At 46.4% G+C, this 24,951-nt stretch overlaps 1 protein-coding gene across 1 annotated transcript in view; it reads left to right on the top strand.

The window, feature by feature from the left end:
• The first annotated feature begins 13,522 nt into the window (after window positions 1–13,522).
• Window positions 13,523–24,951, top strand: part of LOC149328104 (uncharacterized) — a 398,869-nt gene continuing 387,440 nt past the window's right edge. The window contains exon 1 of the mRNA XM_089561428.1: window positions 13,523–14,044. Within this exon, the coding sequence (XP_089417554.1) occupies window positions 13,549–14,044 (496 nt within the window). The 5' untranslated portion in view covers window positions 13,523–13,548. The remainder of the gene's footprint in view (window positions 14,045–24,951) is intronic.

The raw sequence follows: 24,951 nt of genomic DNA on the forward strand, positions 1-24,951 counted from the left end.
GGCAGCTGCTGGCAGTTGGCAGCAGCAGTTGCGGCCGCTTGCACGCATATTGAGCCGTTCCTTTCCGCCTACGCAGGTAACGGAATACAGCTACAAGAAGCTGCCGGCAAGAGAACTTTCGAATGAACCCTGACTGCACCTGTTATCGCCAGAGCAAAGCATCAAGTTTCCGCAGCTTCTCTAGCAACGCGCCTACGCAGGTTCGTAATTTTTATATGCTTCTTTTATATACTGTGATAGACATTCTACCTTAGTTGCTGCTGCTCTCCACATTTGTGTTGCACAAGCGTTTATCCTATTGTACTTCGGTGCTTCTAAGCGTCTATCGCTTGCTATCACGTTCGCTTATCGTTTCGTTTGGCTCTCATTTTGTTGGCAATGTCAGGCAAGCAAGAGCTTGCCAAATTGTTCGATGAACTTAAGCGTGAATTGAAGAATGAATTTAAAGAACTGCGGGAATGTCTTGAAAGATACATAAGAAAAGAAATCAGAGAAATGATGGGGTTCTTGGAACTCGCGAACGAGAATTACGAGGAAATGAAAACGTCAGTCAGTAAGCTGGAAAACGAGAACTCAGAGCTAAAGAACACAGTAGCGGCTCTGCAAAAGGACAGAGAGGCCCTGCTTGTACAACTCAAAGATCATGAAATAAGACTTTTTGTAAAATGAACAGCATACGAGGTGTTTCAACGCAGAAATCAAAGGTGTACCTCTTGGGCCCAAAGAAAACCCTCTAGAAATATCAAGAAAACTTGCAGTGGCCCTAGATGCCCCCTTTGAGGAGGGTGATGTTGAAGCTTGCCACCGGGTTAGGACTGCCAGCAACGACCAAAACCCTAATATTGTGGTACAGTTCACACACAGGGCTAAGCGTGACTGTTTTCTTGAAAAAGCTAGAAAGAAACGACTGACAACCGAGGACATTGACATAGAATTGCAGCCCAGCACTCCCATTTACATCAATGAGCACTTATGTCCAGCCATGAAACGTTTGTTTGGTGCTGCAAACAGCAAAAAGAAGGAACTCGGCTGGAAATTTGCATGGTGCCGAAATGTCAAGATCTTCACCCGAAAATCTGAAGGCAGCGCCATTGTTCCCATTGCCCACTATGACGATCTGCAAAAGATGACGTAGGAAAAACAAATGTGAAAACTTTTGTTGCACTTCGTTGTTTGAGATATGGGTTATCTGCCTTCTGAACTAAAACAGCTTATATCAGACAAAAAGCCAGCAATGACCTTCTTCCATCAAAATGTGCGATCTCTAGCAAATAAGACAGATGATTTGGAAATGTTAATCCACAGCTTCGGAATACCAATTACTGCTATAATGTTAACCGAAACTTGGCTAACGCCCACATCGCATAGGTTCCAGCTTTCTGGTTATCAATCCTTTTTCTGTAGCCGTCGAGATAAGCGAGGGGGAGGCGTAGCACTTATGCTCAAAGAAGATACAGTTGCTGAACTTATTCACGATTTCACTGACACAACTCCTGATTATGAGGTGCTTACTTTGCAAAACCGTACAAATGTGTTCTGTGTTGTGTACAGACCGCCGTCAGGTGATGCTACCCGCTTTTTTGCTTTCCTTGAAAGGCTCTTTATTTATGTAACGGAAGAAAAAATGAACCTTGTTTTAGGAGGCGACGTCAATTAAACATGCTATCATCATCCCAGGTACAAAAAGATTTCCAGTCTCTAATTACAAGCTCAGGTTTCTTAAACACCATATCTACCGCAACGCGTGTGACTGTTGATAGCGCCTCTTTATTAAATGTGTTCATTTCAAACATTAGTACCGATTCTTTGGAGGCTGATGCCGTTTACACTGACATTAGTGACCATCTGGGTATCATCTTGCTAGTGAATAAAACCTCTCGTGTAACTCAGAAATCTAAGAAACCGGTTTATGTTCAGTCTATTACTTCACCACATCTTGAGGCTTTTCGCTGTGCAATCACCCAGAAAACATGGGAAAGCGTTTACGGAGCACAAGATAGTGACTCTGCCTATTCATCTTTTATAAACATTTTCAAAACTTTATATAATACACACTTCCCACTGAAGAAACTTGCAAGCACATCTAAGGCGCGGAAACCTTGGCTAACTACCGAGCTTCTTGACATGATTAAACATAAACATGCCCTGTATGCACGTTTTGTGAAAAGTCGAGATGCAACGCTGTTTACTGAGTTTAACAAATTTAGGAACAGCCTGACAAATAAGCTTAGGGCAGCAAAAGATTCTTATTTTTTAGGTATATTTAGTAACCCTGACAATCAACGAAGGGATGTAATTTGGCGAAAATTGAATACGTTATTGCATCCCACCTCGAGTTCAGGTATTCCAGATGTTTTATATTACAATGGACAGCAACTTTCCGGAAACGCAATTCCACAAATGTTTAATGAAGTTTTTACCATAGAGCCCTACCACTACGACGATCCCAACCTGAACAACTGTTTGCAGTTTCTCCCAGTTAAAAGGAATGCAACATCACTTTTCCTTGCTCCAACTAGATCACTTGAAGTTTTTTCCTGCATCAGTGCCACAAAAAATAGCAAGTCACTGGATGCCGATGATATCCAGATTGGCCCTGTAAAGTATGTGCTCGATATTATCAGCCCGGTCCTTACCCATATCTATAACATAATATTGTCTACGGGTGTATTCCCCAAGAAAATGCAAATTGCCCGCGTTGTTCCTGTCTTTAAGCGCGGTGATAAGACTGACCTAACTAATTATCGGCCTATTTCAGTCATTCCAGTATTTTCAAAAGGTATCGAGAAAATCATGCACGAAAGATTACTATCATTTTTTAATCGCCACAACCTGCTTCATGACTTTCAGCACGATTTTAGACAGCACCGCACTACCGAAACAGCCCTCCTCACTCAAAAAGAAATTATTATAGATGCATTCAGTCGTAAGCACATGGCATTAGGTATATACATTGATTTCTCTAAGGCATTTGATTTGATTAATCATTCTATCCTTCTCAACAAATTAGAAAGTTACGGTGTGCGGGGAATAGCGCATGCGCTTTTTAAATCTTACCTTTCTTTCAGAAAGCAATTTGTAGATGCCAACAATGGCACTTCAGCAATGAAATCGGTTAATGTTGGTGTGCCGCAAGGAAGCATTTTAGGGCCGCTTTTATTTTTAATCTACGTAAATGACATTGTACGCTGCACAGAAAATTCTTCCGTTATTTCTTATGCTGATGACACAACAGTGTTTATCACAGGCAGTTTGTGCAAAGATATTGAAAGCAAGGCCAACAAGACGCTGGCTGATTTAATGGTCTGGGCTGAGGTGAATTGTTTGAAAATAAATCCCACTAAAACAAAAGTAATTTTGTATACGCCTAGAGGTAAAGTGTTGACAGAACAGATGGATTTGTTTCTTTGCTCCCAACAGCTAGAGATGGTGGACTCTGTAAATAGTCTTGGAGTACATTTTTCAAAGCATCTTACCTGGAATGAGCATATCGACTACCTCCAATCCAAATTGTCACCTGCCATTGGGGCCATTGCGCGTGTGCGGCGCTTTATCCCTGCTAGAGTGAAACTTATGCTTTACAATGTTTTAGTGCTATCTCTCATACAGTACAGTAACATGGTGTGGGGCACAACTGGTGTGACCAATTTGCGCAGGCTACATTTACTGCAGTAAAGAGCCGTGCGTTATATTGCTGATGTACATTACACTTTCTCCACGAAGCCTCTTTTTTCAAAGTTTGATATTCTTCCTGTGTTTTGTTTATACAATTTTAGGTTGATTGTACGCTATAAAGCTTTCGTTAAATTTTATATGGATTATGCCATTCGTCTTGCAAGACTACAGGTGAGCACAAGTGATCGTCAAACCAGATACAAAGAAATATGGTCCGTGCCCACCCCTAGGACATCCTACGATGAACAATCTTTATCTCACACGCTGCCCTCATTGCTAAAGTTACTAAACCGTGTGGAGTTTCATCCCACCTGTAACCAAAACGACGTCGTCAAACACTTTTGCCAACTTGTTTTTTTGCAGGACTAAAATAATTTCATTTTCTTCGCGACAGCTTCCGTTTATACTGTTAAATATTTGTACTGGCATTTTTGTTTGTGTTTCTTTTGTGTTTGCCACTTTCAGTGTGCCTTTGATACTTGTATGTTTTTGTAACTTTGATGTATGACTGGCCGTCATCTTGCTGTTTGCCAACTTGTAAGGGGTCGGGACCTCGTCAAGCTCTCCGAGCTTTTAGTCCCGTACTCCTCCTTGTCAAAGGAAATAAAGGCGATTGATTGATTGATTGATTGATTGATTGAAATTTATTTAATGGTAGGAACCAGTGCTGCACAATTTTACAGTAAATCAATTACTAATTTACATCTAGAAAAGATAAAAATCAGTAGCGACATCGTGTCCGCCGTGGTCAAACGCGATTGAAACCAATTGTAAATTCAAAACTGCCGCCGAACTCCGCTATCATCATCATCATCATCATAAATGCAACTTGTAGTCAGCCCAATCCAATCCATCAGCCAGAGAGTGCAGCGGCGTAATCGAAATAGGTCGCAAAGCCGGAGCTCGAATGCGGTCCAGAACCAACTGCTAGCGACATCAAATTAGGGGTGGAACTAAAGCGCCAAAATGAAATAAGTGGACAAACACGACTAGAAGAGGAAAATAATTAGGACATATTTTGTGTTTCAAAAGCATTCAAAAACAATTGCAGTGATTCCTTTTTAAGATGTTTTAGTTGTGTGCATTTTGTTAGAAAGTATCGCGCTTGCTTTGTAAAAATTTTATGACAGCGTTCGCTCAGAGCAGCGGCAATGGCAGAGGGACGATGCCAAGGTTGACGGTGCTCTGATGTCATACTCTTGTCATATCTTTTGACCATTCTGCTTACTTTTGTTTGAAACTCGATTCTGCTAGCCCTACTTTTTCCTCGTTGCTTGTTGCTCGAGTTCTTGGTGTGCATCGTTCGTGTACAGTTTCCGCTTTTCCCTTTTGCCAGCGCTTCTGTTTAGTTTGGTTCCGTTGAGTGCGGTTCTGTCGCTTTTGCCCCAAAAGGGCATCGGCTGTGGCCATGGCGCCCCCGTACGCAAAAAAGAGGTGTGCGGTTGCACGATGTGCGAGCGATAACCTGTCTGGCGGCGTCACATTTCATCGCTTCAGCGCGACACCTGCGACATTCAGCGCGACACCTGAGGTGAGGACGAAGGGAAAAGGCGACACGAGAACTGACTGCCTAAAAATAGCGTTGGTGGTCGGCACTCATCGTGTCTTCTTTCTTTGTTCTTGTGTCGGGTGTCGCGCTGAAGCGTCGCGGCGTTCAGCAGTTTATTTTTCCCGCCAAGCAGCACGTGACGCTGACGTCACGAATATGACGTCACAAACACGTGACTGAAGTCGCGTTTTTGTTTTAATTATGACGTCACTTTTTAGTTGTCCACGCATTTCGAAGACGGCGCTGGCGCGCACCACAAGCCGCCATGTTTTGAACGCACGGGCTTCTATGCAGCCTACGCTACCATAGTACATCTACCTTGGCGTAACGGCGGCGTTGTCAGTTTGCTGCGAAGCGTGGTGCCCCTTTTGAGCTCTGTCACTAGAATGTGTTGTGTTGTGTTGTGTTTAATGGCGCATAAGCGGCTAAGGCTATCATGCGCCATGAACAAGGTTTAGTAAAATTGGCTCGAGCAAAGTTTGAAGACAAAGTGTATAAAAACGGTGGTGTAAAGGGCCTAAAAGTTATTTTTATTACCTGGCTGATTAAATACAAACACTTTAGAAATGGCTGTTTGCAGAAGCTTTTAAAAGTTGGTTAACCTCCGTGGACATCCTTGGCTTGCCAAGGATCTCGAGGCCACCAACTACTCAGATAAAAACCTCAGCCTCCTTCTCAGGACTGAGAAAGTGGCTGAGGTGTATCGTTTTAAGTATAGAAGCACAGGGTAAGAACATTACAGTTTTTGAAGAACACCGGCTTCCTTTAAAAAGCTAAAAACATCAAGCATACTAACGGGTGCATGTTCAGCTAAAATCAACGCTGGATGAAATGGAATATGTTCTTTGTAAAATGTAGCAAAATATTTTTTCCTTACTGATTCAAGTTTTGTGCATGATAGTAGTATGTGGTTTACGGTAAGTTCATGACCGCATTGCTCGCAAACAGGTTTGTCTTTCTTTGTTAGCAGGAAGTTGTGTGTGAGATGAGTGTGTCCAATACGGAGACGGCATAAAATAACTTCGATGAATCGTTTTTGGTGTGAGCATGATTTCCATTCACCTAGGATGGGTTTTACTAAATGTAGCTTATTATTTCTTTCGATGTTCCATTGAGACTGCCATTTATTCCTTAATTTGCACTGCACCAACCTCATACCATCTTTGTACGGAATGTACACTTTCTTTATTTCTTTGTTCCGAGCTCTTCCAGCACATTCATCTGCCTTCTCATTGCCTGTGATTCCATGTGACTGGGGACCCAGCAAAATTTTATGTCTTGTCCCTGTATTGTGGCGCTTCTTATGTTGTGTATGATAACACCAATTAGTGGTGTCACTGCATTTCTATGGTGAAGTGAGGTTAGTATGCTCAGAGAATCAGTGTAAATGATACTGTTCTGAATGTTCTCATTTATTATTTTTTCTACAGCTAGCAAGACTGCGTAACACACGGCGGTGAAAATGGATGCACACTCAGGTAGCCGTACTATTTTTTCCCAATTATTCTGAACTACAGCACTTCCCACGTAGTGCGCCGATTTTGATCCATCGGTATAAAATGCTTCGTATTCTCTGTATTTTTCGTTTAGTTCTAAATACTCTTGTAATATCTGTCCATGTGGTGTATGTTTTTTCCGAAATTGTGTTAATGTGAAGTTGCACACAGATGGTAGGCAGTACCAAGGCGGGAGTGGATCACGTTTACGGCCAATATTAGGCAATGTGTCCATTATATCTAGTTCTTGGCATTTCTCTTCAAAGCTACCATAGTACATCTACCTTGGCGTAATGGCGGCGTTGTCAGTTTGCTGCGAAGCGTGGTGCCCCTTTTGAGCTCTGTTACTAGAATATGTGGCTTTTTTTAGTCTCCGGACGAAAGTGGTGTGTAACTTGAACAATTCGAAGGATGCAGCAAGCGCCTGAAGCCCTCCTGGAACGCTGGAATATCGTACTACACCGACTTCGAATGAACGAAGGCCTAGTGTGATTGCCTACGGCATGGTCTACGGAGGTAAGTACAGTACACTGCTTGGGAATTACTTTTATGACAATGGAGCAGGATCTGTAACATTCTCTCGCGGGAGAGTTGGAGGCATGTTATGGCTATACTGTGGTGTGGGCTACAGATAGGTTGAGACTTGTGCTAAGTCTCTTGCCTCTTTGTGCTGTTGTGGTCTTCATTAACGTGAATAGCATTGACAAAGTTGCGGAACATTCTTGAAGTCATCATGATCTCTTGCAATTTGGCGCAGGCATAATCTTTTTGTCAACAGTCCTGACACTGGTTTTTGCTTGAGTCTAGGGAAAGGAGGGCAGAACTTCTCTGAAATTACAGACTGCATGTAACAGGTGGATTGTAAGGCGGGTGCCATCATGAAAAATGCTCAATTTCCTAGCTCTTGGCCTCTTGCAAGCATAGAATACCTTCTGGTGTCAAGCATGATGACTATGTCGGTGCATCTCTCACCTCTGTGTTATTTTGGGCTTCATTAACGTGAATAATAACAAAGTTGCCAAGCATTTTTGAATTTATCATGGTCTCCTTAGATTTGGTGTGGGCTTGAGTACTAACCTTTTTCTTTTCATTTTTTGCAGAAAGCTGTTCGCTTCCGCTTTATCATGGAAGTAGGAAGATGGGTGTGCGCTCGAAGTTTTACGTCTTATTGAGGAGTTACACACTTCACAGTAAGTCAGGCCTGTGCTGATGTACAATCACAATAAAATATTCTTGCTGTACTTTCAGTTGCTTTTTCATTTTATTGTCCCGCGGACACGAAGAAAGTATGCATGTGCCATATATGCAAACATCCGAGAAAGATCCGGGAACGGACGTCCGAAATCGATGTCCGTTCGCCAGACAAACATGTCCCTTTGGACGCCTATAGGACGGCCGACGGACGTCCACCGGATGTTCGCGCACGTCCGTCGGCCGTCCAGAACATCCGAAACGGAGGGTCAACGGCCGGCTGATGGATATCTGTGGTTGCTTGGACCATCCTGTAGGCTAGGAGTTCTGAGCACTAGAACTACCGCTTCAAGCATTTCAAATAGCAATGCTTTTAACACATTGCACCCTTTCCCCTTTCATGGCGAAACTAATATCTGTGTAGCTTTTTTTAACAGTTTTTAAACATTTTACAGCCACTCTCAACCACTGGAGCCAGGAAAAGGGCGTGGATGTGCAACCAGTGGCAAAAACATCAATTGAATATTGGATAAGAAGATACAAGGCGATGTAAAATCAGCACAGAAATGTGGGCAATGAGGCCACGAAGTATGAAGTGATCGCAATGAAGAAAAAGCACAAACGACACAAGATGGAGGGAGGCAACAGCATCGGGCAGTCTTGTGTTGTTGCCGCGCTCCATCTTGTGCCTTTTACGGTTTTTTATGATTACAATATGCCTTGCCGACTGGCCTACATGCAGCCTTACCCTGCACAGTCAAGAAGTGATGAACCATGCGGCAAATAAACAGTCAAATCTGAAGAGTACCTATTCCTGCCCTGTCCTGCTCCTGAGGAACACGGAATGCATAAATATGCCTCAAAGCAGCAAGTGGCATTCAGTGAGCTGCGTTTGCTTGGCAAAATTCAAAATGGTCAGAGCTAAGACGTGTTTTTGGTACAGCCTATATTCCTCGAACTCTGCACAAAAAACACTAGCACAGTAGAATGAACAAAAATACCTGAGGCACAACACTGTCTTTGGAATTTTTCTACTGATCTTGTTTTTCATGCAGATTTGGAGATATATGAGCTGGTTCCATTGCCTGCTGCTGTGCCCAGCAGCAGCTGGTCCCAACTGCTCTTGGGACCAACTGTTCCTGGGCCCAACTGTTGCTGGTCCCAGTTCTATTGGTTCCAACTGTGTTGGGATTCTGCTAAAAAAACCAGCAGTGTCGGGTCCAGCAGACTCCCAACCAGAAATTTTCACCCTAGATTGTAACTCTGTAAACAGTGAAAAGGTGCGAAAGCGGCGAGGGAATGAAATTACGAGCGGAGTCAACATGTTTTTGCGAACCTCGCGTGCTGAACACCGTTGCGCAAAGCACAATACTCATACCCTACTACACGGCAGATACCAATCAACTTTTGTCAAGCATTTCTACATTCCCCGACATTTTTTTTTACCTTCTAAAACCTAGGTGGACAGCAGAGTACGCGTTTTGTTCGAGAAAAAGAGAAAAATATTTCGTATACGAACGGCCACAACATGGACTACGAACCACAAGTACACAATTTGGTAGGAGCACTGAGAAATACTCGGGTGCAACGTATGGTTTAAGAAGCATAGAAAATTAAACTATCGGCGCAACAGTTCTTGGTTTTCAAGCTCTTTAGAGTTTAGGAAGGCCGACGCGTTTCCTTTTTTTGCCGGTTTTCAAAAGCGCATTCCTGTGTTGTCAATGCACGGGTGAAATGTGCGTTTCCACGAGCACAGATAACGGAGTCTTTCACACGTATACATACATACGTACAAGAGTCAGGTTTTTGAGCTTTTCTTGTGTTATCTCTTTTTTTTTTCACCAGTCCTGAAAACTACAGTCCCGTACTTGCTGCGCGGGAACAATTGTCTTCGCCGTTCGCCCACTTTCAAAAAAGTACATTTTAACCTTACACCGACAAATGGCACCCAAAAGAAGTCACATATTGTCGGGGGGCATACAAAAACGTCACGTCCCGAGAAACTCAGCACAAAACCAAGCAAAACTAACAGCTAGGCACAGCGCGTCGGGCCACAGGCCGTGGGCAGGTTTTTTTTTCTACGCACCGACCGGCGAAGCTGCATCATGCAGCATCATTCCTCCCGCCGCTCCCGCCCACGGTGCAGCATGACACAGCGTGCGAGCGCCCTTCACAACTGCGCCGGCGTACTAAGCTAGAGTGCTTGAAATGCAGCGTAATTTTGCATGAAGTGCTTGAAACGTAGCGTACTTTTGCAAAAACAAAACATTCCTTCCTTGACTTTGTCACAAACTGCAATGCCGTGAACAACAGCCGGCAGGCCACAGAGCGAGCGCGCCGCTTCACGAACTGCACCGGCGGCCGGCGCGGCCGCCTAAATCGCTTGCAATGCAGCGTACTTCCACAAATAAACATTACTCACCTTGCCGCCGTCATAAACAGGGGGAGTTCTGCGTCGAAGGGCAAGAGAGACGAAAAAAATTGCGGCCTGCCAGCACGAACGAATACGCCGCACGCTTTCACGCGCACAAAACTGCCCCACGATGCTCCGTCGTCTGCTGCTCGGATGGGTCTGCCGCCGCACCGGCCATCCCCTAGGCGGCAGAGTATCTATTGGAGGAGGAGGATTGCGCGTCATTTCCTGGGGCCAGATTTCGCCGAGTGTCCGCTATTTACCAATATCTTTCTCTATGACTTACTTTGCAGCTGCTTACGCGACAGTTCAAGTAGCCACGCAGATCATGTTGTTTGACTGACTGACTGCATAGCGAAGGCCAAGGCCAAGCCCAGCCAAGCCTGTGGCCCGTCACGACTTTTACGCTCGTAGTTCCCGCCTCTCTTTCGCTTGCGCGGCGGCGGTTGTCGTCTGCTGCGGCGCCAGCGCGGCGGCGCTAGAGGCGCAGCCGCAATGCATCACGTACACAAAACTTTTCTCAAGTACCTTACTTTCTAATACTTCTTAGTATTTAAAATTCAATGCAAAAGGCGGGAGGGCTGTCAAAAATCTCAGTCTCGCAACCACGGTTTTTCTCCCGCACTTGCAACCGTGCTTGAAACTTGAATACAGTTCACAATATTGACTAAAGGTGGCAAGACATTCAGTAAAACCCGCAGTTTGGTTCACTTACACTGACATTTTTTTAAAACTGGAAAGCTTACAAAGAGTTGGCGGAGGCGCTCGAGGCGCTGCACGGATATTTGGTTTTGGTTTTACAGGGTCGGCTACTAATTGGCTATGAGGCCGCCGCAGTGGATGGCTCCAGATGATTTCGAACATCCGGCCGGAGATCATTAAGGAGCATGGACATGGCACAGTACACAGGCGAAAGCTTTAGTATACAAAAAAATCAAGGTATAAAAGAACAAATTAACGAAAATGTTCTCAATGAAAACTTTAATTACAAAAACAACAAAAACGCAAATGCAAAAGTAAAAGCATGACCAATAAAAAAACCGTAACTGAAACCAATTTAATAATTCTGAGCTTCGTGCATGCATGCATGCAGGGCGTTCCCCCTTTCCCCCTTTTCCGTGGACAGCGTAGTGCAATGTGCTCTTAGTGCTTTGTGCCTCCAAGGTTTCCGCAGACAGTGATATGATTTCTCCATTAAAAAAATGACTGTGGCTCAACTTGGTTAAGCCGGGAAATCGCGAAAGCAATACCCATGGCTACGCCCTCGCTCACATGATAGTGGTGCTGTTGTGGTGCTTGTGTGAAACTTGTTGTATACCTTGGTGCTGCTGTGGTGATCACTTGGTTATTCTATGTACAACTAGTAGCGAAACTATAATCGCTGCGCTGTGAGGATATACTTGGCTGCTGGTGATGTTAATGCAGACTGTAGAACTGCTGTTCCTGCACTGGCTAGAACGGCATGCTTGGCACTCATGGTAAGTGTCCTGGTAAATCCAAGTTGAAAGGCGAAAGCCTGAGTGCTGCATTCTGCTACGCGATTGTTCACTGCACATTTTGTTGGTACATTAATTAACTGCCAATTAATGACGCTTAACCTTCGCCTTTAGGAGTAGAACGCGACAGCGTGTTGTAGCGCTGCCATGGAGTCCAAAGAACGCCACCACCTGTTCGGCGCGGTGCGTTGCCTTTCGAACGTAACGCTTTTTGAGGAAAGGAAATGGTCTGTAATTCTCTGTCATCTCGGTGTACACCTGAGCCGCACCGTACAGGAAGGGAGGAAGTGTGAGTGAAAGAAGAAAGAGAGGCCGTAATGAACGAAATGAAAATTGTATTTTAGGAAAGGAAATTACTCATTAACTATCTCACATATCTGAGTAGACACTAGTCGAAAATTTTATTTGAGGAAAGGAAGTTGCGCAGTAACTGTCTCACATATTTCGGTGGACACCCGTCAAATTTCGCGCGCGGTGACGTCACGACAACTTGGGTCAATCTGAAACGCGGACAAATACACCTTGCTCGTCGGTGAATTGGTTTTTGAGGAAAGGAAATGTATCTGTCTCTCATATCTCGGTGGACACCTAAACCTCGCCGTAACGGGAAGGGAGGAAGATGGGAGTGAACGAAGACACCGTATTCACTAGACGCACCTTTGTTCATTCCAAACCATCGAGCTAGCATGGCGGAGTATACTTCCAGACGCGATAGCAGACGGTCGCAGAATCATGGGCTCCCACGGAGCGGCGATAGCGGCCGTTGGCGGCCGCGGAAACAGGTTTGCCAGCGACGCTGATAAGGACTACGAGATCGTTCTGCCTACCCTGCCCACCGGACGTGTTGTTTTAAACACGGTTTTTCTGCATGGTGACGTGCGTGTGCGACCCTACCGGGTCGAAGACTTCCGGGACGCCCTCGCAAACGGTTTGGTTTGGTTTATGGGGTTTAACGTCTCAAAGCGACTGAGGCTATGAGAGACGCCGTAGTGGAGGGCTCCGGAAATTTCGACCACCTGGGGTTCTTTAACGTGCACTGACATCGCACAGTACACGGGCCTCTAGAATTTCTCCTCCAAAGAAATTCTAGCCGCCGCGGCCGGGATCGAACCCGCGTCTTTTGGGTCAGCAGCCGAGCACCATAACCGCTGAGCCACCGCGGCGGCTGCGCTCTCCGACGTCGTGGCGTTGGGGGCGTACCAGATAAACCACGTGTGGGCGGTGACCTTCAGCAGCGCTGACGCCGCAAAGAAACTGGCCGCCATGAAGGAGCTGGAAGTCAAGGGACGCCGCTGCATCGTCTTCGACCCAGAAGACCACCAGGTGAAGCTGCACCTGCACTGGGTGCTACACGGCGTCGCCGACGAGGACATCCGGACAGCTTTCGCGGCGTTCGGCAACGTGCCCGAGGTCACCCGGGAGCGTTGGCGCGTCGCCGGCATGAAGGAGAAGGTGTCCACCACGAGGACCGTGCTGCTAAAGATGAAGCCTGGCATGAAGGTGGACGACCTGCCCCACCAGGTTCGTATCGCTGGCGAGTTGGCTCTAGTGGTGGCGCCCGGTCGGCCGATGCAGTGCCTGCGCTGAGGCGGCACGGGGCACGTGCGCCGTGATTGCAAGGTGCCCAGGTGCTCGAAGTGCCGACGCTATGGACACTCTGAGGCTGACTGCGTGCGCACCTACGCGTCGGCTACCAGGCGTGTAGCGGTGAGCGACTCCGCAGAGCTCATGGACGTCGTCGAAGCGGAGGAAGCAGCGAGCGGCATCGACGACACGGTCAAAACGGCGGGGTTTGAGCCTGCTGTTTCGAGCAGCAACACCGACGCTGCTGGCGCACAGGAGAGCGGGTCGCCAACTACAGACCCATCTTCGACGCCTGTGGAGACGCTCGAAGTTGGAGCAAGCCCGCCAGCGCACGTGGACGCAGAAACAAAGGCGGCCAGCGATAACCACGACGAGAAGGTTCACGCCCGCATGAACACCGGCGTGACTACCCCTGCTAAGCGTCCGCACGCCGAGACCAAGGCCGACGGGGAAAACGCAGCAGAGCCCAGCGTCGAGGAACCGCCTGCAAAGACGCCGCAAGCACGACGGGCCAGTCGGCGGCCGCGGCCAAAGGTTCCAGCTGAGAAGTGTGGCGGCGACAAGGCGCCTCCTGACCAGGAGCACGTGCTCGCGCCGGATGACACCGGCGGCGACGGCATCGACATGCTAGGCGCGGGAGGTAAGCACCATGCTTTCGGTCTCTTCTTCCTAAGTTAAAATGGCTTCTGCGACTAAGTTTAAAGTCGCCACCCTAAACGTCAGAGGCCTGGCAGGTAAAAAAAAACAAAGCCAGCTGTACCGACTTATAACGGAGCAATATATTGATATACTGGCAGTGCAGGAGACTAAAGTCGACGGTGAGGAAGAGACCGGGAGCATGGTGTGACGTTTCACGTCTAGATATTTTGCTGTTGTTAGCCATGCGGTGGGCACATCGGCTGGTTTTATTCTGTTTGTTAAGAAGTTGCCGGGGACACGGTCATCATTCGTGCTTGTCGGGTCGGTACGTGTCGATAGATTTTTCGCTGTACAACACTGACTGGCGCATTGTTTGCCTGTACGCACCTAATGCGGTTGATGGCCGAGGTGCGTTTTTTGAAAGTGTCGAAGAAAGGCTTCGCACGGACAGAGAGCTCATTGTTATGGGCGATTACAACTGTGTCCTTAGTGCGCGCGACAGGTCAAGCGTCCGAAGTTTCCGAGATAAGAGCACTCAAGTGTTGTTACGAATGATTGTTAACTGCAACCTCGAGGATGTGACCGAGTGTCTTGAAGGAGCGCGTGCTGTAAAGTACACACGATTGGAGGGCTCAAACCACGCACGGCTAGACTGCATTTATGCATCCGCGGATACTGTACCTAAATGCAATAGTTATGTAGTACTGCCGGTTTCTTTCTCTGACCACTGTTTGGTTCAATGCTGCATAGGAATCGTTAATAAGGGGAATGGTTTTTCGTGGGAATTGTGGAAGTTAAACGACAAGCTACGTCAGGACGAATTTTATAACCGAGCTGTAAGGGAAGAAATAGCAAAAATAGAACCAAGTAGCAACATGGGGATTTGGCAGCAGTGGCAGCCCACTAAAGAAACTTTAAAATTTAAAGCCATAGAAAGAGCCACCTGTATACGCCATGAGGAAAAAAAACAGGAAATGGAGCTAAAGGCACTGCTTCAGAAGATGATAAAACATGAATGCCGAGCGCCTGGTAAATGGATAGAAGACATAAGAAAAACAAAACAAAAGCTAGAGCTTACCGAAGAAGAACGTTATCGGGGAGCATTGGTGAGGGCAAGGGCAGAAGACATGGCTGCAGGGGAAGCGCCAAAGAAACGAGCGCTCTGTTTAGAAAAGGCCCGTGCCGAAAGAAATCACATTAACGAAATAGAATGGGGAGGTGTTTTAAAAACGGACATCGACCACATCAAAGCAGCTTTATTCGAGCATTACCAGGCGCTCTTCGCATAGATACATCCGGTAGATGCTATCACATTTAAGGAGGCGTTTCTAGCCGAGATGCCGCGTCTCGACGACGAAACTAAAGAAAGATTAGAGCAGGAGATAACTCAAGGGGAAGTTGCGCAAGCAATAGACAGTTTGTACCCAGGTAAGTCGCCTGGACCCGACTGGTTGAGCGCGGCATTCTACAAAGAATTTAAACTTGTAATTTCCCCGATCTTGCAGGTTATCTTTAATGAAGCCTTTAAAATAAAAGCACTGCCTCCATCCTATGGTTCGTCCCATACTGTGCTGATTCCCAAAACGGACGACATAGACAGATTACGATTGGTAACAGCATACCGACCGCTAGCACTCACGAACGTCGAGTACAAAGTTTATATGAAGGTTCTGTCGCGAAGGTTGCAGACCCTGATTCATTACTTAGGTGGTGCGCATCAGACCTGCGGGATTAAAGGGCGGTCTATTTTTACAAATATTCACGTTGCGCGCAGTGTCTTAGAATGCTGTGATGACACTGGTGGCCAGGTGGCAATTCTCCAGATCGATTTAGAAAAGGCATTTGACTGCGTCGCCCACGAACATTTGTTTGGAGTATTGGGCCATGGTAATGTTGGTTCTGTTATTCGCGAGGGTGGGGCCCTGGCGTACAGGAACTGCACGACGAGATTGATCGTTAACAAGAGTCTGGGGGCCCCCATTAGTGTGCAGCGTTTGGTGCGCCAGGGCTGTCCCCTCAGCCCCCTTTTATTTTGTATTTATGTGGAGACCCTTTGTTCAAAGATACTGAAAAACAGGAGCATAAACGGATTCAGTTTGCAAGCAGCTGAAATTAAGCTCTTAACGTACGCTGATGACATTGCAGTGTTTGCCGTGGACGAGGGAGGCATAAGCGAGGCAGTTAAATGTTGAAATATTGAAATATACCTGCGCTTAAAAGACACGGACTGAAAGAAAGAAACACACACACATAGCGCTGGCCAGTCCGTGTCTTTTAAGCGCAGGTATATTTCAATATGGCAAACCAACTCGCCCAACAAACCACTCTGCTAAACAGTTAAATGTGTACGCGATTTCAGCCAAGCTACGGGAAGCGGGGTTAACTGGTCGAAGTGCCTCGGGCTGTGGCATGGCGGGTGGGCGTCTACGCCTGAACGGTTCGCCAGTGTGCCTTGGACGACGACACCAGATAAGTACTTGGGCGTTCCGCTCGATGCGTACCGTGACAGCGAGCATTATTGGACAGGGCAGGTCAAAGAGATACGGGAGAGAGCGGATAAGTGGAAAGGGACGACCTTGTAAAATTTCGCCAGAGCCACTGTTTCCAACCTGTTCTTCATCAGCAGGCTCTGGTACGTCATGCAGGTGTTGCACTGTTCACGGTTAGGCATTCAAAAGCTGCACAGAATTTTCGCCGTCTTCAACTGGTCGTCTGACTGGGAGCGCTGCAGCCGGACCAACCTGTTCAGACGGGTACAGGAAGGTGGGCTGGGACTGGGCCATTTATTTCTTCGGCAGCTGGTGAATCGTTTCTTGTTTTTTCGGGAGACAAGAGACCCGTTTTTGCGCACCGTATGCCAAGTTAGGCTGCGGCGCCTGCTGCCGGAGTACGTAGTCGGAACTGCTGAGGTTTACAGTAGGGTCAGCGGTTTTTATCGGGAAATCGTTGCAGTGTAAGGTTTCTTTCCGCGCGGTTTTCGAATGACTTTCTGTCCACTGTGAAACGAAAGAAACTGTACCGTGCTTTGCGCGCTGTAGTTTTCCCCGTGCCCTTGTACAGGGCCTTGTACAGTGGAGGCCCAGGCAAAGATGTTTTAAAGAGAGTGAAAAAAATGCGGGTGCCGCCAGGAACAAATACCTTCTTTTTTAAGCTGCACACCGGAACCGTACCGGTTAAAAAGTTTTTAGAGCGAAAGGAGTTCTTTTTACCCTGAGGATCTCACTATTTGATTTGCAGGAAGCCGGAAACAATAGACCAAGTTTATTTTTACTGTTGGGAAGGGGTTTATTTTTGGGATGTGTTGCAGCCAACCTTAAAGAAAGAATTTCCGCTAGACCCGTACGGCATTCGGTACTTATCTGTTGAATATGAGGATGGGGTGCCTTTCGACTTAATAATGCTGGCAGGCCTCCACTGTATATGGCGCTCCAGAATGGCAGGCTACCATTGTGATCGAGAGGCAAGACCTGCCAGGATTTACTTTCGCGAAAATATGGACACGTTTCTCGCCATTCAGAGGGCAGCTGCGGACCCTCCGGAGTGGCTCTCAAAACTAGAGCCGCTCTGTACATTGTCTCAATTTTAATTAGACGAAGCCAGATTCATGCTGGCTGACCACGAGTCGTGTGTACATAGCGTTTATTGTGTTTTGTTGATTGTTTGTTTTGTCCAATTTTCTTTGCAAAATCCTGGCAATAAAGAAAAAAAAGCTGGCATGGCGGAATGGTAGCGTGCTCGACTCGCACTCTGGAGACCGGGGTTCGATTGCCAAGCTCGGCAAATTTCTTACTCGGTTTTATTTATTTATCTGGTCTGACTAGAAAGGTTTGACTAATTGGTTAAGGAGGGAATTAATTAAACTCAGTCAAACTTACTTGCAGCATCACTAAACGATCCCTTTAATTGGTTACATGGTTAGTAGCCAAAGTACAATTGGCCCCGTTTGAAATTTGCGCACTGTGACGTCACGACCGTTTCGACCAATTGAAAAGCGTGACATTTCTGTCGACAGCTCCTGCTTACAACGATGAGTCATTAAAGGCTTCCGCCTTAAAAGCGCGCTTCGATCGCGGAGGCCACGCCGTTTTGGCACCGCCGCGGCTTGCGACGGCGCGAGTCTGTCGCCCTTCTCTTCGGCGTGACGTCACAAAGAACCTGTTGCGCTCCTAGCGGAGAACGCAGGCGTTAGGCGCCGGTGGTGGTGGCACCGCCGCGCCACGCCAAAGGCTGAATGTGCAAGTAGTAAACCTTTCGCTTTAAAAGATTTTATTTTTCATGTAGACATGGAATGACTCATACGATGGCGATCTGCGAAAAGTGACTCGCAAGACGGTTCAAAAGCGCGTCTCTTGCCCAAACCCGATCAACCGTGAAGAAGGTATCCAAAAGCGTCGGCTTTGTAATCAATCTGTGGTTCCAGTCGGGTTCGGTTATTATCTGGATAATGTGTAACGCTGAGCTGAGCAGAGATGTATATATATGTGCGATATTGAGGCGGCATATATCATGCGTTGTGTGGCAAATTTGGTCGGCCACGAGTAGCCAGACATTGCACATCCCATGCTCGTGGTTCGTGTATGTGCGGAAGATGTACAACATCATGGCATATGCTACATACAATGGATGTCTGCCATGAAGTGACACATACTGGTAACGCTCAGTGGACGTTATATTTAGACATAGACATTTGGATCTATCTGGTACGAAGTTTGTTGTTAACTGGGATGTTGAAGTTGGGCGGAAGCTGGGAAAACGGTAGAAGACGGGAAAGCTGGTGACCGCTGCTGCCGGCGGCGCGATGAAAATGCAGACCGCCGCCGCCTGCCTGCAGCATGGAGCCGACGGCCCACGTGCGAGAAACTCATGCGCCGAGAGAGATGCGGGGTTTACCGTTTACTTCGGCTGTTCGAATGAAACTGCTGTTTCATCTCACAAAACGATGAGTGCAAGAGCAAAACCTTCTCTCCCCGCAGCTTGTGGCGCGAGGGAGAGAGAAAACAGAGCGAGTAGTCGATTTTTGTTTCCTGTTGAAAACCATTGGTCCCGAAAACGTTATACCCAGTTACCTTTCTGGGACCAAAATGTATAATTCGTCTTTGTTGCTGCTTAAAACTCACGCAAAAACGTGTCTAGACTTTAATGGGAGCACTGCCTTTTCCCTTGTATTTCTATGTGTTGCCTCTATGGTCCGGAAACGTTTGATAAATGCTGTACTGGGACTGGGACATTCCATCTTGTTTGGGCGCACATGGGCCGGTCCTTTGCTTGTTGGGCACGGTTACGCAACCATAGGTTGGCAATGTCTGTGAGGTAGAAGAGTATGTTGCTCAACTTAACAGAATCGTCCCACCGATTGTAAGTGGTAACGCGCTCGTATGAGGCCAGCGAGTCGTCGACGTCGTGGTCGTCTGTACCACTGAATGGAGAAGGGTCGCGCTAGTGTTGCGCCCCGGAACAGACGGTGGCTCTGATGGGCGGCGATGGCTGAGTTGGCGCGTCTGGCATTGTGGGTGAGGCGAGTAAAGTTCCGCTCCGAAGTTCCAGTTTGAGGACCGGAATGGAGATAGAGGCACCTCCACCAAGTGTAAAGGTGCTTCTCCAAAGCGCAGGTCGTTGACTGAAGAGCGTCACTAACAGCACACTCCCAGGCATCATTCGGGATCCAGCACTGCACTTAGTCGACCTCTTTGTTCCGCCGCAACGCGATCCTTGCATAGGAAAAGATTAGACCCTCTTGAACCTACGTTAACAGCCGCAAGCTTTCACAGAATGAACTTTGAGTTTCTGCACAAAAAAGCGGTGTTCTACATATGGGATGCAAGGCGTATATATGTTTAACCGTGCCTGAGCTTCAAAGAATGCCAGTGCAAGTCATGGAACCGACTTCACAACGTGCAACGAAGAAAAGGTGGGGCTATTTAATTTGAATTCCACGAAAAGGTTCCTCAATGTTTCTTATCAGAACGGAAGTATGTTGTGGCATGTAAATGCACAGTGGCTGAGAAAAAAGGTTTAAAGTCTTCACCAAAGCAACCGATGAAACTACCATCCATTGTCATGCCACAGGAAATGCAATGCCATAAGACACGACAGCCTTGCTGTGGGTACCAGCATCAAGTGCTGAAGCAAGTGACGATAAAAATTCTTTCCTGGATGCAAGGCACAATCATGTCTATGGATACTCGAAGTAACACTAAAAAAACAAGGAAACATTAGCTATTCAAGAGGCAGGCTAACCAGTGAAATGCACTGCTTTTGAAGTTAAAGCACAATACGTCAAGTAAATTTTACAAACAGGCCCAATGTATTCAACATTTGGTAATGGCAACTTCAATAAAATACTCATGTGAAATTCACACAACCTAAATAGCCAACTTTACAGTACACTACAAAACAGCAATGTTTTTCATTGGAACCAATCGCAGAGCTTGTTTCAACAGCGAAGAGATTTGCAGCTTAATATCATGAACACCTTATGCAAAAAATAAGGATTTTTCAAGTAACACATTACACAACACAGAAGCTAGCACATAAAGAAATGGTCACAAACAGCTGATATTCTCTCAACCAAAACAGATTAAAAATGGTGCGGACATAATGCTCCACAAGTATTACGCCATTTATATCCAGCAGAGATAGCACTGTGAGAAATTTTGATGTAGATGTTCATGAACTCTCTTTGTTGGCTTTCATACCAAAGAACAGAAAACTGTTATGAAGCCTGCAGACTAACACAACAGACATCAATATAATGTTGGACACCTGCCTCTCACCACTCTTTCCTGCCATCAGTAATGCGTGACTAAACACACAAAGATTAGCAGCAGAGCAGGTTTTCCTGCGTTGTCATACAAACACAGATAAGACAGGTTCAATGATAATAACGAGCGAATTTACAATGAATGTCACAAAAATACACCCACTCAGACTGAATGAATAAAAAGAATATTTGTGCATGTTTTACCTCCCCAAATGTCTTCACGGAGTCAGGCTGACAAATCGCACCAGTAACAGAGATTTAACGTAGCGGAGGCGTAGTAGTGTGAACTTATACTGGTTTACTGAAGGCCGGCTCCAAAAGGGTGGTGACCCCGCCTGGCTACACCCATTCTACTGCGCGTGCGTGGACAATTAGGAGTAAACAGGCATACATCTGTGCTATTAGGTCTCCGGTATGCTAAATCTCTCTCTAATATTGGGTACAAAGTTCTTAACTCTCCCTCCAACAAGAAGTGATGCAATCCATGTATGACCATGATTTTATTTGCATTCGATTTTACAAGCACAGCAGGCTCACTCTTCATGTTCAGAAAATACTAAGAGCGAGTGTGTGTGCAGTTTAAGGAAACAGCGAATGTTGTTTTCTGAAAACTCAGTAAAAGTGAATAAACCTTACAAATGTAAATAATGATGGTTAGCTACCAACACCTATCATAGGAAATTCAGCTAGAATCTCGTTAGCTTGCATATAAAAAGATAGCTAGGAAAACATATTGACTAAGGGCATCACAAACCACTACTATTTTTTGTGAATCAGCTTTTGTGGCGTCCTAAGTTTTGTGTATGAGCGAATGTCTCTTGTCAAAAGTCACATTGGTAGGGCTTTTCGCCCCTATGGGATCTAACATGATTCTCAAGACTTGAACGTACTGCAAATGTCATGGGGCACAGCTGGCACTGATACGGCTTTTCACCCGTGTGGGTACGGATGTCTGCCACCAGGTGACTCCCCTGTGTAAAGCTGCTATCACAACAGTCGCAACGGTAAGGACGTTCACCAGTGTGAGTGCGCTGGTGTGACTCCAGGTGGGCCTTTTGTGCAAAGATTTTTCCACAATCGTTACCAATGGTATGGGCGCTCCCCCCCCCCCCCCCCAAGTGGGCCTAATAACTAAACAAATGGCAGTTAGCTATGTTTAGCACACAGCATACTGCCATTTTTGTTTTTTTTTCTTGCTCCTTAAACAGGGTATAAGAGGAAGCGAAAGCCAGTGGCTAAAAACCTCATGAGGCCTTGGACCCCTGTACAAGTTCTTACATCAATGCTTAGAACTCACAGGGGTGGCAGTTTTGGTCAATAGTTGACATATTATGGAAAACAGCTCTCCAGCATATCAAAGGCAAATATCACCATAATTCACTACAGTTCTACGAAATGAAGATTCTGTATCCTTCATACTGCTCTTTGAAAGACAACATTCAGGAATGTATTTACGGAGAAAAACTGCAGATTCTAATGATGAGTTCTTTCCAAAATAAAGGAGGAAAAGAGAGAAGATATGTCACATGGCTGACACACCTCCATTGCTCCTCCACTTGAAAGTCAAATTTCGGCACCGACATCCTTAGCTCGAATAAGCCAGTAATGCATTCGCTTTAAATGTATTTACCTGAAAAAAGGAATCCGATAGTCGTGTGGTCGCATTTCAGTGCAGATAAGATGCTAGAGGCTCGCATACTGTGCGATGTTTGCGCACGTTAAAGAGCGCCAGGAGGTGGAAGATATCCGGAGCCCTGCACTACGCCGTCCCTCATAGGCTGAGTCGCTTTGGGACGTTAATAAACCCCATAAAGCCATAACAAACCGAAACAATTTATTCAAATTTCTTGAGAAATAATAATCTTTATTCTTGGTGGCGTCCGTCGCATGTGGTGTTGGAATAAAGATGTTCACATCTCTATGTGCACCTGAACCAGAAGGAAGGCGCATAACTCCCCTCTTGGACGAGTGGGCACCCCAGCAGTGCTTTAATCTAAGTGGCAATAGTGGCAGGTTCGTTGCTTAACGAGACAGTTCTTGCCCGTCGTACAAACCCGCGTCACGGATCGACCTTCATCGCGCCACCCCGACGCAGCCAAATTCAACGTGTCACACACTTCGCTACTTACTGGCGTCAAGTCTTTCAAGTGCCATAGTCTATCACACACATCGCACAGCTACCCAAACGGACGGACTGACGGAACGAAGAGGACAACACATGCGTTATAGCATATGCTGTCCTCATCTGTAAATCCTTGTATCTCAAGCGCTAAATTTTTCTCTTGAGCAACCCACTCGCTGAAACAGCTATCCTGATTTTGTGGCCCTGTCCGCATACAAGGGTACGCGTAAAGTAAGAGGGAAAGGAGCAGTAAAGCTTTGCGGTGGGCGCACGGCTAGCGCGTGGCGATAACACTTTATCCCAAGGGTGCGACCGGACATGCGTTTCGCGCAGTGCTGACAAGTGTGCTTCAGAGGGATCAAAAATGGCCTGGCTTAGCTTATGGTTAAGCCTATAATGTGAAGCATAATAGCCAAAAAATAAACATTACCTGGCTATACCTGGTTAGCCATTCATAGACAAGACATTACTTGGCTATACCTGGTTAGCAATTTCATAGACAAGAACAACTCATGTGTTACTCTGCTTCTTCCTTTCTCGTTCTTCTCCCGTTCCCGTGGCTCTTTGTAACCTGCGCTTTGCGGTCTGGCGAGCCGCCCTCTCCCTGGCCGACATCTCGCTGCTCAACTGACTGTGTTGTTGTTGTTGTAACTGAGAGAAGGAAGAAAAGGAAATTGCACAGGCCTGCCTACTGGCTCGAGCCAAGCCACCACCGCTGCCACGTGCAGATAGAGGAGAGTTAAAAGATCAGAGGAAAGATAACAAGGAAAGAAAAATTCAGGGGGCACTTTGACTGTCTAAAGTGCGTAGAGGCGAAAGCGTTTTCCGCACCACTTTCAGTGCTTCTGTGGCACTGGTGGCGTCACATGTAATTGAGTACTAATTACTAAGTGATGACGAATCACTAATTAATGGTTAACTACTGATTAATGCCTGAATACTAATTAACTGCTAATTAAGCTTAAGCGCAGGTATTGCAACTGTGCAGACTGTCAGTGACGTCCCAGCAAAAAAATCAATAAGTAAATAAACAATTGTAGCATATACAGCGGTGTCTATAAAAGAGACAAGGAATCAAAAATTTTTTTAACCGGATGTGTTATGTTAACTGTGAATTTTTATGGCGTAAGGGCACTTGGGGCCAAATGGTGACATGGCACAAGGCCTTTTCTTTTTGCCACTGTGGAGCCAAAGACCCATTTCCCAAGCATTTCATTCTAACGAATCCGAGCACCTCAAGAGGTGTGATGAAGCTGGGTAAGACTAGTTTGTTGCTACAATTCTGGATTTACCGAAAGACTATGCGTTCTACAGATAACTATTCTAGTACACTACCACGAACGACGTCAGCTTTTTACTCTGTGGTAGCACACTTTAGCTTTCAACTATTCTCATCTCATCCAAATATGCATAAAATGGCACTTGCGTAACGTGATACCTTTTCTGGATCCCGTAGCTAACGCTAGTTAGCCGCCGATTTTCGTTTACATAAATCAGTGGTAAGGACGTGTCAAAGGCAAAGGGAGTACAAATTCGAGTCTTGGGCTTCACTTACGATCCATGGTACTTGCCGTCTGCTCCTTATCGGATTGCCGTTGTGTATCCTTCCCACCGGCTCTGCGACACCGCATCCTGTGTTGTCGGATATGAACATCAAATGTAACAGATAATGTATTACAAGCTGCTCAATAGTCGTCGGAATGGTGTGACCCATCCGTGGGGTATTAGGGCTGTGAAGGGTTTTTAAGACTTGCGGAACCACCTCATGAACTGCGTCTGCTAACAAGGTGCCGGCTTATTGTTGGCGGCTTTGAGGCTCTTTACAAACACCCTGCTGTGCCCGGCGGTTCTGAAGGACTTGAATCCTTCTTTTGACGGCCGCTGCTCATTCTGTGGGGAGGTGGCCGACACCTTCCACATGGTTTGGACATGCAGAAAAAATCCTTCTTTCCCCCCCATCACCCCTTGCTCTACCCGAGAGGACTGGGAGGCGGCCCTGCTCAGCTGACAGGAACTATCGGACCAA

This window comes from Amblyomma mixtum, chromosome 9 (genome assembly GCF_055824585.1).
Source record: "Amblyomma mixtum isolate Tamu chromosome 9, ASM5582458v1, whole genome shotgun sequence".
In the NCBI taxonomy this organism is placed as follows: domain Eukaryota; kingdom Metazoa; phylum Arthropoda; class Arachnida; order Ixodida; family Ixodidae; genus Amblyomma; species Amblyomma mixtum.